Here is a 14571-nt window from a genome sequence, read left to right on the forward strand (position 1 = left end):
ACACGTGATAGCGAATGACATGACGTGACGTGAATGGTTTGATTTGTCTCAAAGCGAAACAAAGCGGTGACTGCTTCGCATTACATCGATTCCCACTCTGCGTGGGATCTGCCGGTTTTTATTAGTTAATCGTTTAAATTATTTGTGTCCACATCACTTATATTCGAAATTTCTGGCTTCCGTGCGTACAGTAGTGTTTTTTTAGAAAAACGATTGTTGTGTTGTTCTTTTCTTTGGAAGTCTAATTCGGCCGCATTTTTGTGTCGATTTCAGTGGGTGCCAGCCGTGTAACTGTGATAATGGTAAACGCTCGTGCTCCATCGCTGGAAGCACCTGCCGATGCGTCGACGGAAAGATGTACGAACCGGACAGGAATGTGTGCGCCAAGGATATCGAGAAGTGCGCATATTACTACAAAGCCAGGTAAAAAAAAAAAAAAGATTCTCGCCTCGAAAACTCTTTCCACTATTGTCACGACCATTGTGGTTTCAGAACCTGAGGTTCTATTGTGGACACTGTTAAATTCCGCCATCCTTACGAAATTTCGTAATGGCGGCCTTTTAAGCCAATCACAGAGGCAGCAGCAGCCCTGTGAACCAATAAGGTTTGACCAACGGCGGAATATGACATTTCGAAAGTCTCCAGTGCCCAGAATAGCAACCATGGTGTCTCAGCGATGCCAACGAAAAATTTTGGCCTTGCCATTGTTTATTTGAAGAATAGGCTTTTGGGCGAGTTGGTAATTCATGATGAATAAAAATATCGCGAAAAAACGTGTCCACAAGACGAAGACGCGCTATCCTGTTGTTAATTGCGGCTGCCTGTGTGAACGAATTCTCGGGAGCTTGTAACCTGAGTTGAAAGGCTCGGTAGAAAATGAAAGGGTTCGTGAGAAGAAGCCGCTTTCCAGTATCCCTGTCTTGCACACTGTTTTCCATCATCTCAAGAAGTTTGGCGTGAGACATGATATCGACGTTGTATTTTCGTCTAACAATAAGCCGGGTAGATTATGCGCCGCTGTTGGAAGGAAGGTGGACGCGACTGCGCAAAAATGACATGAATGTAAGGTCAAACATAGGGACAGCACACCGGACTGTGGCAAGGGAGTTGTGTATCAGGCGCCTTTTGCGTGCGGTAAATGCTATATACAGGACAGACAGGCCGCTGTCTGAATGTGCGCCTGCAAGATCACCGTCTGTCTTTGAAAGGTCAGCCTTTGTCAAATGTTACCCTGCACTGCCTCCTCTCTTGTCTGATGCCAAAGTGCATGCATGTCATAAGAACCAGCTAGCACACGAGCTCGTTCAAGCTTTCTTAATTTTGAAAGTTGGACATGACTGTGCGGCGAAGCCTTCCCTTGCGTTAAACAAGGCAGAGATAAGGTACCTAGATGCACACATCTGAGGTTTTTTTTTTTGCTCTATTCGTGGTAAACGTGTATTTTTGCTTGCTATATGTGTTCTTTTCTCCAATAAAGGCTCAGCTGTTAGATAGATGCGCTTGTCCTGTAGCTTTCCTGGTCTTGTCACACGTTTTATTGCGCAATATTTTTGTTCACCGTTCGATTTGAGAAAGAAAATGAGCATATGCACCCTACTGCGGAATTAACAGGCAAGCCGCAAGCATTAATTTGAATCACGCAACCCAGCCGATGCGTGGCACCACTGGCCGACATGAGCCATCATTATCAAACCCTGTCCGTCAACATCAGCGATGCCTTAGTCAATATTGGCCGTAATTAGCTGTCGTCCATGCTAAAACATTCTGTATATAGTCCCAATTGTCCTACACTGTTTCCGTAAAATTTTTACGTAAATCTGTGGATGCCGTAATTTATTACGTACATTTCCCGCGTACAATATATGGATCCCGTAAGAAAACATAAAGAATTAATAGAATGACGCCGGGAACGTTTCACAGGAGATGTTGACAACTTTTACTTAAAGTAGTCGACATTGGCACGCGTGAGACAGCAACACAGACAATCTATGCTGACAGCTTAGAAGGCATCGTCTAGCCCCATTCTTCCCAGTAATGTAACGCGCCTGGAAGCCGTCAGCATGATGCCATGCCGCCTCGCGCCGAAAAGAGAAATCTGGGAATTTCCCACAGAATCAGTGTACTCTTACCTTCTTCTGAGTTCAAACCTGTGAACACTTCCGCGTCACTCACAATAATTGCGTAACGAACCATGTCCACCTATTGCTCTGAGCTGGCCGCCTTCTCGAATAGCTTTTAGCCTTCATTGTGACCGCCATATAGTTTGAGCAGCAATGTTGCTTGCATCTGAGCAGGTATTCTCAAATTTGGCAGGCGTTCCCTAGTCATGAACGGCAGTTTACCACTATTCCCGAAGAGAAAGCTATGACAGCTGCATCTTACCGGTACTTACCTACGCAGCAGAAGCCTGTGGGCTTACGAAGAGGGTTAAACTTAAAATTACGAACACGTAGCGGGTCATAGAAAGCAAAATGGTAGGTGTAACCTTAAGGGACAAGAGGAGTGCAGACTGGGTCACGAAACAAACGGGTGTTAAGGACGTCTCAGTCGAAATCAAGAAGAAGAAATGGGCATCAGCAGGGCATGTAACGCGTAGCAAACGTAACCGCTGGTCATTAGGAGCAACTGACTGGATTCCAAGAGAAGGCAAACGCGCGAGGGGGAGACAGAAAGTTAGGTGGGTAGATGAGATTAAGAAGTTTGTAGGTATAACGTGGCAGCAGAAAGCATAGGACTGGCTTGATTGGCAAAGCATGGGAGAGGCCTTTGCGCTGCAGTGAACGCATTCAGGCTGATAATCATGTAGCCTGCATCGTAAATGACTCCGAAGTTGTCTTCGCGAAGCTGTCTATTTTGACGGTTGCGTAAGAACTGTAATGGGAGTGGAAATGAATGCTGTCAGCTTAAGTGTCTTTTTAGCCGTCTCCAGCGAGTATTTAACACACCCGTTAGCGATCACTTAGCTCCATTAGCAAACACTAGCCGGGACTGGCCGTCACTTCTCCGACACTGGCTGACAAATGATTTCATTTAGACAATTTCGAATACGATGAGACACATTTTTACCTGAAGTAAACCTTGTGATCGAGCTGGCTTCAGGAAACGATAACCTATCATGTATCACAGCAATGTGATCGACCAGGTAAGTGAGAAATCTGTTGAATGCAACGGGCCGCTTTGTTATATGTCGAGAAAAGACATCCGACTCGGTAGGGATACCACCGGTTTTAGCGTCATTGAGTCGCACAGGGGCACTTGCAACCTATGCGAATACTTCATAACGCCTAATCTTGGGCAAGTTGGTGCGGCTTTGTAAACATGACTTTTTGGGTGCTAAAGCAACAGACACCGAGACACGCAGAGCGCCAAATACAAACCGACTTTATTGTAAACGGAAGATGGGGCATTGTGCCATTCTAGCGCATCGAAACACAAGGGATATTACGTAGCAATGCAGGTTTATCTTCTCTTTTATCTTTCATGAAGCACTGCAACAACTGAAAGTCGGTGTTGCGCAAATTAGACAGCACTGCAGTGCCTGCGTGTGTGAACCGCATTTTAGGCGTTTAGGTCCACTTGGCAGGATCTCGGTAACAAAACTGCTTGTGAACTCTTGGAGGCACGCTTCATTACAAATAACAGTGATGCAATTAAGAAGCCATCAGTCATTCAATGGAATCAATTCGCGTAGCGCAGTGCAAATTGTACATCACTACTGCGGCATTCGCCCTGAACTGGAATAAAATATGCTGATATGCTAACGCATTCCAAGTCACGCGGATTCCCGCAAAATCAAAAAGTCGCTTCGTTTGATTGACATGTACGCACTAAACGTGCGGCGCATTAATTTGAAAGAAAGGTACTTTTTATCTTTAATAACCGCAGCCTGGTCTCGTACTAAGAGGAATATAGAATGGCTAAATGTCGAACTGTCATGAAAATGAACCGATTTGCGTTACTAAACACATTTTAGCATAGGCGTACCAAGACTTTCATAAGGATACCAACTTTTATTTTTTCTTATTATTATTCTGAATTTCGTGCACTCCGTACTACGAAAGGGAAAATTGACAAACACCCGTTTGCAACACAAAGCTACGAGGATATCCATGCTTACTTCTCAGAAATAAATCCTCTAAATTAAAAAATTCCGAGGGCGGAGCCGCGTTGCTCAGCTCCGCCCTCTAGAATGAGCTCTGTGCCGTCCAGCGGGCCGAGGAAGCCGCCAGGGTTCAAGGACTCCTGGTCGTCTCCTAGGCGGGGCCCACCAACTCGCAGGACTCGGAATAAAGTTATTCCCCACCCCCTTCCCCACCGTTGGTCGAGGCCAAAACACAAACTTCGCAGTGGATACAAAAAATGAAAATGAAGCTATTCCGTGTTTTTCACAACGTCCTGCTTTTGGTCCACAGCTTTGCGGGGTTAATGGTGGTAATCAAACTGTTCTTGGAATGCAACATCAGTGGCCCTCGGCAGCCAATATTGTCGAAAACCTTCATGGCCATAACCATTTACATCAAACCAGGATAGAACCGGTCCGACAAGAAAAAGTATGGGGCAGTCTTGGCGCCCTCCTCAGATGATTAAGGGGGTAGCCGCCCCCCATGAACCCCCCTCCCCCCCTGCGCACGCCTGTGGCTTAGTCGCCAGGATGCTAGCTATTTGGCAGCAGTAGGCATAATTTATTGACAACTTGAATCACATACACACAGAACATTGCATTTCAGGTATACGTAAATCCTCAATTGACTTCCCACGTAAGTCACACTACCAAGCAGAGCGACCGCCCAGGAAGGCGTTGGCCCCGGGCTTGATCCGCGGGCCAGGGCAAATTTCTCGTCAACTCAGCGGCTATTTTTTGAGAATTCTGTGTGGATTCACACCGACCGTCATGACTACGAGCTGCGCTGACTAAAGCTTCCATGTTTGCACGCGCATAAATAATCAACAAAGTAGCTCGAACGGTAGAGCATCGGGCGCGTAATCCGAAGGTTGCAGGTTCGGTCCCTGTCGGCAGCCAGTTGTCTTTTCGTCCACTTCGCTTTCTTCACATTCATATCGCAATTACTACAATACGATTAAAATGGTACAATGAGCGCCCCCTGTACCTTTACTGGCTTCATTATCTGCTGGTTTTTATTAAAGTATGGATTGCCTACACTCTAAGAAAAAAAGGTGTCCTTTGACTCCCTTTTTATGCATGTAAGAGTCACATGTGTATCACTCACATTAGAGACGCAAGTTGACGCTCTTTATGAGAGTCGTGCGTTCGACGACTCTCCTAAAGAGGGTCAACGTGCCTCTCTAAAGGGAGTGCTGCACATGTTACTCTCACATGTACAAAAAGAGAGTCACAGTTCTTAGAGTGCAGTAGCTTCTGTTTTACCAATAGGTGCTTGTCAATTCTTCCTTTCAAAAAGCTTCTACCACCTTGCGGGATTCCACGGAACTTTCTGTCTACATTCCAAACTATATAAAGTCGGCCTGTCTTGCTGATTTACTCTCGCTATTGTTCATTTATTAAAACTTGTTTTCGACTTGCATGTTTCCCCCACGCACGCACAGATACACACATATATTTGTTTATTTGCGTTAACTTCCCAATTATGTGTTTGTAATCATTCTTGCCCTAAAGCAGGGTTGCCAATGGTGGCTACTTTTCGCCAAATTGGCGAATTTGAGAGGCCCGTGGCGACCTAAAATTATGAATGGCGACATGGCGAATTTTTGGCGATTTTCGGCTTAGGTCTCCACTGAGTTATGCATTCTAAGCTCAGTGTCTTCCCAACGAATTAGCGGCAACATTCTCTGTATTTTTCTTGGTTTTAGACCCACGAGTAGAATGTGCACATTACGCGTCATTCGGTATGTCCGTCCTGTAATTCGTGTGTATCTCCAGAATTCATCTAGATGCAGGAGGTACTGGAACGTCCCCCAGCTACATTTTAGCAAAATGTAAGTCAGCTGAATGTCTTGCAAACCGCGAGGGGGCAGTGTTTGACTATAAATTCTAGAGTCACTGTATATGCTACCTTTAGGTAGCAGAGTAGCGCATAGGTCCGGCTAGCAACCACAGCTATGCGGTGAAGTCGCACTTCGTTTTTGCAGGCGACATGCCTACCGTGTCGCCGATTAACCTGTCTGGCGTGTCGAAGACCGGCGATAAACATTGGCTGTCGATGGCTAGTGTTAATTCAGTTCGCTGCAGCGGCGGAGTCGAGAAATAAAAAAAAAATCACAGCATATCCACGGAGTGAATGATGATGAGTGGGCGAAGCTGCGGAGGTTCATCGGTAAACCGTGAATCTTCCGCGAATTCTGCCCAGTACATCATCACCGACGTGAGATCGGGCGCGTTTATACTAAAGGTTCGATGAGTTATGACGACTTGCAGCTCACTTTAATTTTACATGTACGCTGTGAATTTTCATTGTTTAGAAAACATCTGGCGTCTTTTCGTTTTGCTTTAGAAACATCTGGCGTTCTTTCGCTTTGCTTTTACAAAACATCTGGCGTCTTTCGTTGGTTTATTTCATCAATCAACGGCGTTTCGAACAAAATTTTTATTGTTTAATCACGCACAGGAGAAATCTCACCAGGCACTACCTTGGAGGTAAACAATGGCTGCTAATGGGAATGAGAGACAGAAGAAGTCGGCTTTTAGCTAACACTTACACTTCTACTTCTACTAACGTTTCCTACTGGAACATGCCAATGGCTGCTAATGGGGAATGAGAGACAGAAGAATTCGGCTTTTAGTTAACGCGCACGCTGCGAATTTTTTATTGTTCAACAACGCACAGGAAAAATCTCCCACCGGCACCGCCTTGGAATTCAAAGCGTAATAAAGGTTACGCACTACGACTACTACTACGACTACGAGGGACGAACGGGTGCCGCCTTAAGGAGCTTCGCCCCTAAAAAATTGGCCCAAGCGGCAGCTTCTCCGCAATGCATGGTTGCTAGCGGCGTTGGAAGACAGATGCGCAACTCTGCTACCTAAAGGTAGCATATACATGGTTTTAGGTGTTTTAAGCTTCTATAAAGTTTCGCTTCTGAAGGGGCTAGGCGACGGGTTGGCCGCGTGTTCAGACCATGTCTTCCACCAAAGCTCCAACTGTTCTGAATAGCTTGGCGACTTATTCACTGTTTCAGTACCCCCAATTCAGCTCGTAAAGACTGTTTGGAATAGCGAAGAGAGGCGGATGCGCGGCTATTTGTACAATAAAAAAATTATTTATTGAATCATTTTTTACTGTTGTCGGTGAGCGTGTGCAATGAAAAGAATTGCTATATAACATTTTGCATCTTTGAAACGGGCGGCACAAACATCAATTATTTTGCAATAACATTTCAGATTGTCTACCTATTCATTAATAACGCATCGGATTGACGCGTGTAGATATAAGTAAGAATAATATCTGGACTTTAACGTCCCAAAACCATGATATGATCATTGGAGACGCCGTAGTGAAGGGCTCCGGAAATTTCGACCACCTGGGTTTTTTTAACGTGCCGTGTAAATATAGGTGACTATAAGAAAGGGTTGGTGGTGTCTGGTGTCATATTAGTTCACACTGAAAAGGTGTAAGACTCACTAATGATCGGTTCCTGTGAGAATTCTGTCGTATTACGTTTAATAAACCTTTTAATTCATATAAGGGTACGTAAAGCTGTGTACAAACAACGCTTTCACGGTTTTCGCCCAAGGTTTACCACACTTTTACCTTTGAAACGAGCGGACAGGGATGGAAGGATATCATGGGCGTTTCATTCATTCACCCTTGCGCCACCACGCACATCTTGCGGTTAGTAGGAAAAACAGCACCATGCACTCCCATGGTGAAGCGGGCGATACGACTAGTATTGAGAAACGTCAATATAATTTAAGGGTCTTTGATGGTACTGTATTCTACGGGGCTATACGTGAGTGGAAACTTTTATTACTATGTATGCCGCAAATATCTAGAATGGCGACTTTTTTGGCGAAATTTGTAAAAAAATGGCGACTTTTGGCGACTTTTTGCTCGTCGTTTGGCGACATTTGCTCGAAAGTCAGTGGCAACCCTGCCCTAAAGACTGGTTCACTTGCTCATAATGCCTAATTTGTATACTTTTGCCCCATTCCCAAGTCAAGAAACTTTCCTGCGATGTGTACAGTATTCTTCTGTATTTCTTTTTTTTTAATTCATGCAGCGGCCGGCGCACGATATTCCCAACTCAAGGACTTGTCAGGTAAATGCCCTAAATTTTTTTTTGTCTCATAAATATTTCGTGAAAGAATGCAGCGTTGTTAATCCCTTTCGGATCCTATACGACATTGCTGTGTGAAATCCCTTTCCCAGAAAATCTACGCCTTCATTTTTTAAGAACCCTCTGTGTGTCGGCACGATTGTCGACGAGTAACACATTACGTGCAAACCGTTAAGCGAAACCATTCGGAGGCACCGGCGCTAACCTCCACTCCTGAACGATATATCGCTCCTCTAGAGCTCAGCCCTACTAAAACCGTCTGAGCAAAACTTGTAGCTGGCTTTCTTGGTGCATAATTTTCACTAAAAAAAGTTTAAAAAATAGGGAAAAGAAATACGACACATCGACTAACTTACTCGAGAGTGACGGGATTCTTCTGTGTGCTCACTACAAGCATGTGACGTCTTTCGGTGATCCCTGTATGATTGATTACGCACGCATAGATAGATAGATAGATAGATAGATAGATAGATAGATAGATAGATATAGATCGATAGATAGATAGATAGATAGATAGATAGATAGATAGATAGATAGATAGATAGATAGATAGATAGATAGATAGATAGATAGATAGATAGATAGATAGATAGATAGATAGATAGATAGATAGATAGATAGATAGATAGATAGATAGATAGATAGATGATAGATAGATAGATAGATAGATAGATAGATAGATAGATAGATAGATAGATAGATAGATAGATAATAGATAGATAGATAGATAGATAGATAGATAGATAGATATATATGGTGTTTCGCTTCATGCAATCCCATATGCTATTGCAATGTAGACGGTTGTTGCGAATTTTCCTCCCGATGGCGTAGTGGGTGAACAGGTGCCGCCCGCACAGGCGCGGGACTGTCCTACTTCTTGCCTGCCAGATTGTGCGCCGGATCTTCGAGGCCGTTATGCGCCTTCGCCTTTATTATGATTTCGCGTTTCTTTTTTTGTTTTTTTTTAACGCGTGGTGTGCCTGGTAGTCGAGGCAGCAGCGTCTTTGTATCTTGCGGAAAGCCATGTCCTCGCAAACTTCAATAAAACAAGACACTTGGGCTGCGGGTCCAGTTGGCCCCGAAGAGACGAAGCGGGCGGTTGCCCTAGGCCTCGCAACACGAAGCTGAGCACAGGAGACTCAGAATTGATTGTGCGCATTAGGCAACAACACCGTATCAGCGACAAAGGACAGCGATAATCGTCATCTATCGGTGAAAGGGCTTTTTTTCTAATCTTGCTGGATCAGAGGAAGCGCGCACGCACCGTTTCAAGGGTGTGATAGTTGACCAAAAATTTACTGGCAACCATTCAGTGGCTGTGCGGCACTGGAAACACTAAATCAAAACGAATTTCTTCTGTCCCACCTTCTGACACGAATTTCGGAAACGAATATTTTTGGTAACCCCGCAATCGTATCCAGTTTTACTGGGCGCTTCATCAATCCCATATGTCCGCAAAAAAGACGAATTCGAGTGGGTGTTGTCACGGGGAGTCGATATCTTGCGGAAAGCCAAAACTGAAACGTGCTAGCGGAAAATTGTCGGTGAATTTTTTCTAAATCAGTTTCAAGACCAGGCGTGGCTGTGTGGTAGAATACCTTCTGACTAAATCTCCCAGTGGGCATCGTCTTCGAACGGGGAAGTGAAAGGTGCTAGCGGAAAATTGAGAAAGAAGAGAATGATGCCGGGCTGCCTCGCGAGTGTCTGCGTGGACTGTTTTCGCTAAGCTAACTCTGAACACACCGATCCTGTTAATAAACGCGCTCCAACGTCAAAGAGAGAAATAGAGAGAGAGAGAGAGAGAGTGTGTGTGTGTGTGTGTGTGTGTGTGTGTGTGTGTGTGTGTGTGTGTGTGTGTGTGTGTGTGTGTGTGTGTGTGTGTGTGTGTGTGTGTGTGTGTGTGTGTGTGTGTGTGTGTGTGTGTGTGTTCACTTTCCACACATGCATTGTTATTACTTCATTGTATTAGGGAATGTTTCCGTTGTTGACAATGTCAGTATTGCGCGAATTTGTCCAGCTCTATTGTCAATTGTCCTTGTGGTGTGTACACTTCACTCTTTGTTTTTTTATGCAGCCACCGCCGCTCGTTCTTCCGTCCTGCCGCATTTTTCAGGTAAATGCATAAATAACGAGATTTTCCCGTCATAAATATTCTGCGGGACAGTATGGCGTTGTCAGTCACTCTCGGAACCTATACGACATTACTGTGCGGAGTCTTCTTCCCATAGAATCTGAGCCATTCTTTAAGAACGCTCTGTGTGCCAACACGATTGTCGACGAGCTGTAAGCAATACGTGCAAAGCGCTCAGAGTAACGGTGTTCGCGTTATGCACAGACAGACAGACAGACAGACAGACAGACAGACAGACAGACAGACAGACAGACAGACAGACAGACAGACAGACAGACAGACAGACAGACAGACAGACAGACAGATAGAAATATGGGTTTTCGCTTTATGCGATACCTTTAGCTTTGAAGCCAAAGGTGCAAGAGCGTTCGACGGAGCTGTACGGAAAACGTTTCTGCCTAGGGTCCACGCCTGCGCAGGCAGCATAGGTCGGCAAGCTCACTCACGAGTCTACTCACTCAGATTCACTCAGACTCAGATCTGGCCGTGAGTCTGAGTTCGAATGTGTCCGGGTGAGTAATATTTTGGTGAGTTTGAGTCCGAGTGGGTCCGGCTGAAGAAAATTTTAGTGAGTCTGAGTCCGAATGAGTATAGTTGAGGAAAATATTGCTGAGTCTGAGTCCGACTGAGCCCTAAGTGCAAGATACATTGTTTGAGTGAGTCCTAGTGACCTCCACCTTTTGTTGCCGACTTATGGTCCTACCTACTCATCTTCAGCATTATACTATCACCCTTAAATCTGCTTACGTTTATACTCAAGTGTCTTCACACATATCTCAGCACATCAACATTTATGCGCCACCTCAATATTTATTGATTAGAGGTGGGAGTTAGGGGAAGCGGTGCCATGACCACCCCCTGCAAGCCCTTTCATGGCAAATTCTTGATAAAAATATCTCGTGTGAGTCGCGTATTTCATAAATATGCTTACTTGATCGATATATCATAACGATGATGTGTAATTTATGATGGCAACTCGTATTGGAAGGTGCTAGATTAAAAGGCATATCGTAGAGCACTGATTATGTAAGATACTGGCGTTTAGGAGGATTGACACCATGATCGAAAAAGCTAATTTTATGCCGACGGACTCATGAGTCGACTCACTCAGGCTCACTCAGACTCAGGTGAAGGAGTGAGTTTGAGTCCGAGTGAGTCCGTCTGAGTAATAGGTTGGTGAGTTTGAGTCTGGGTGAGTCCGGCTGAAAAAAAGTTGAGTCTGAGTCCCAGTGAGTCCGGTTGAGGAAAGTTTTGGTGAGTCTAAGTTCGAGTGAGCCCTCAGAGCACAATCTATTTCGTGAGTGAGTCAAGAGTGAGCTCCAATTTTTTTGCCGACCTGTGGTAGGCAGTTACATATGTAACGTCAGGCGATGAGTTTAAAATCACAGTCAAATCGCATAACGTCATGGCGCCCTCCCTGGTAGTCTATCCCAAAAAACTAGGCAGCTTCTGGGCTGAGACAATGAACTTTCAGGAGCATAATTTCACGCCTTTTAGCACGTCTAGAATGATATACGTAAATGATCAGTTTGTGTCCGAGAACCTATATAGGATCACTTATATTCCTTATCAGATGATGCCCATGTGTTGCCGACAACCGTGCAAACGTAATGAGCCGCTCATTCGGTAGGTATTAAAGTGATTTGTATGTACTCCATTGACCGTCTTCCAAATTTTCATCTTTTGCGCGCACAATGGCCTCTTCTCTTCACCTATAAAAATCTGTTTTGTTTTGTTTCTCAAGATCTCATGCAGCTGCTTGTTATTCATTTCAGCCGCTGCAAGACGTGCGACTGTGGAAATGGTAGACGCAGGTGCTCGATCCCTGGCAGCAGCTGTCGATGCGTCAACGGTAAAGTGTACGAACCTGACAGCGACGAGTGTACTGAGGACATGGAACACTGCAAATTTTACGGGAGATCGCGGTAAAAATACTCTCCTAACAAACTCTTTTCCCTATATGGTGTCACGTGCGTTGTACACTCCACTGTCGGAGTGGCGCTGACGTGTACAGTTTTACGCATGTCACAGTAAAATTGCAGCACAAACTCTCTACTGTGTAGTACAGTGTGTCACCTATATCTGGTTTTAATTCACTACGCAAAGCAGAGTAACACTAGCCGTACTTAGCCACATTCGCTATCCGACCGCATCCATCATCATGTGTCCAGCACTGCCCGTAATGAGCCGTTATTTATGAAGCTTTAACCAGAACTAGTCGACATTAGCTATGAGTTATACACAATACTTCACAACATTGGTGAATATTAGCCATCAGTGACTACAGTTAGCCAGCGCGGCCGCCACTAGACTTCATTCGGACAACACTTGATGAAAATGGCCAGTGCCGACAACCCCTAAAAGATGTGCGAGTAAAGAGGATTGGCCAGGTGTTCGCACAATACAAACGAACACGGCAGGTCACGTACCCGTAGTACGCAAGTAAATTCGGTAGGTCAGCACTCTTCTCGCTTGGAGTGTCCGGATAGTGAACTTGACAGCCGAATCGAATACCAATCGTATAATGATTACATTCAATTGAGTACATATACCAATCAAGTACTGTTCGAACAGTGTGTGGACAGTGAGCCAACCATTTTCAAAACCGCTCTAGAATTCCACATTTCATTTGAAAAAAAAAAGATATATTAACTATCAACAAAACATTATAACTATTTTTAATTGGCAAAACTGAGGCAAACTCGTATGCAGCAACCACCAAAGCCTTCGAGATATTTCTAACTGTAGGTTGAAATACAGCAGACTACAGCATGCTGCTTATTCGTGAATTCTTCGAAAAATATTCGGTATTTCGAACATGCACTATTCAATTCGAGCACCGAATCGAACAGAACGTCATTCAATCCTTTATTCGAATTTTTAGAATATTCACACACCCTTTTTCATCCCTGTTTAACGCTCTGCACTAACTCCAGTATGGACCTAGTTATTGCAATTTGTAACGCTTTACGTTACGTATACTGACGGACGGAGGCATGGATGGCAGCTGAAAAATATTTACGCATCAATATAACATCAATTCACAACACCTACCCATAGGAGATATACAATTGCGCTTGCAGTTGTTGCCCTAAGAGAGTTTCCAAGGGGCGTGTTCCGTGCAGGCGTGGCCTTTTTTTTTCGTTCACTTAAATTCAGTTTACATTCAGTTCGCAATTGCTGCAATTAAGTTAAAAAAGTGTAACACCTCCCGTGTGTTCCTTTGCTTCAAATTATATTATGGATGAATAATTTATATTTTCGAGTTTCAATTACTGTTTTCATTATTATACTATTTCGCATGAGTGTGTCGCAGATAGTTATTAAGGTCCGACTTCTTATGCTAAAAAAAGAAACCTCCTATAGTCCTCGCTTTACATAATTATCTCAAACTCACTATCACACGCTAAACCATGTAATATATGATTTAACGTGTATATAATGCCTTCATTGCTCCGATTCGATTTAAAAGTGGACAAATTTTACGGGTCCGTATCGTTCATATTATTAGTCAACATTATGTGTGCTCTGCTCGCGTAAAAATTACCTGATATCAGTGCGATGACATAAACGGGTAGTTTACGCATCTAAGTGCTGCTGGCGTAAATTACAGCATCCATGAAGTTTTTCTTACATATCCTCATTGACCTCGCTGTATTGTTAGGTGTTACGACCTTCATAAATAGAATTAAGCTAGTTTTTGGTTGTCTCTTAAGCGAAGTGCAATACTTTTTTTCGTATTCTTTTAACAGAGTAGCGGACATTGCAATTTAGATGCTGCATAGTGTCATTTCTTGTTTAGTATGTATATGTCTTACTTTTTTTCATTTGCGTTCTTTGATATCAAATATATTCAAAGTATATTCATCTGATGCTCGGTTCATTTCTTCTCATTGCTGTATGTTTTTCACCGTTGTACAATAATCAATTTAAGTTGTTTCAAAGTCGCATCACGACTAGAATATATTCTGGGACCCTCAATCTAAGGCATTGCTCTTACTAAATGTTTTAAATTTTAATGACATTTCGTGTTGTCCTTGCAGAAGAGCCCAAGCGAAATTCAGGAATCCGGACGTTGTTTTGGTGTAAAGTGACTTGTAAAAAAAATCACCATGGCACAATTGGAACATGTAAGCGTCAAAAACGTCGCGAATGCAGCACCAAGAAAACGCCATTTTTAGCAAATA

The 14571-nt window shown here is 43.9% G+C and overlaps 1 protein-coding gene across 1 annotated transcript in view; it reads left to right on the plus strand.

The window, feature by feature from the left end:
- LOC119399663 (latent-transforming growth factor beta-binding protein 3-like) overlaps positions 1-14571 on the plus strand; it is a 71056-nt gene extending 56485 nt beyond the window's left edge. Inside the window, exons 2-6 of the mRNA XM_049417807.1 lie at positions 274-423; positions 8197-8235; positions 10328-10366; positions 12160-12309; positions 14428-14571. Of these exons, the coding sequence (XP_049273764.1) occupies positions 274-423; positions 8197-8235; positions 10328-10366; positions 12160-12309; positions 14428-14473 (424 nt within the window). The 3' untranslated portion in view covers positions 14474-14571. The remainder of the gene's footprint in view (positions 1-273; positions 424-8196; positions 8236-10327; positions 10367-12159; positions 12310-14427) is intronic.

Source organism: Rhipicephalus sanguineus, chromosome 7 (genome assembly GCF_013339695.2).
Source record: "Rhipicephalus sanguineus isolate Rsan-2018 chromosome 7, BIME_Rsan_1.4, whole genome shotgun sequence".
NCBI classification, from domain to species: domain Eukaryota; kingdom Metazoa; phylum Arthropoda; class Arachnida; order Ixodida; family Ixodidae; genus Rhipicephalus; species Rhipicephalus sanguineus.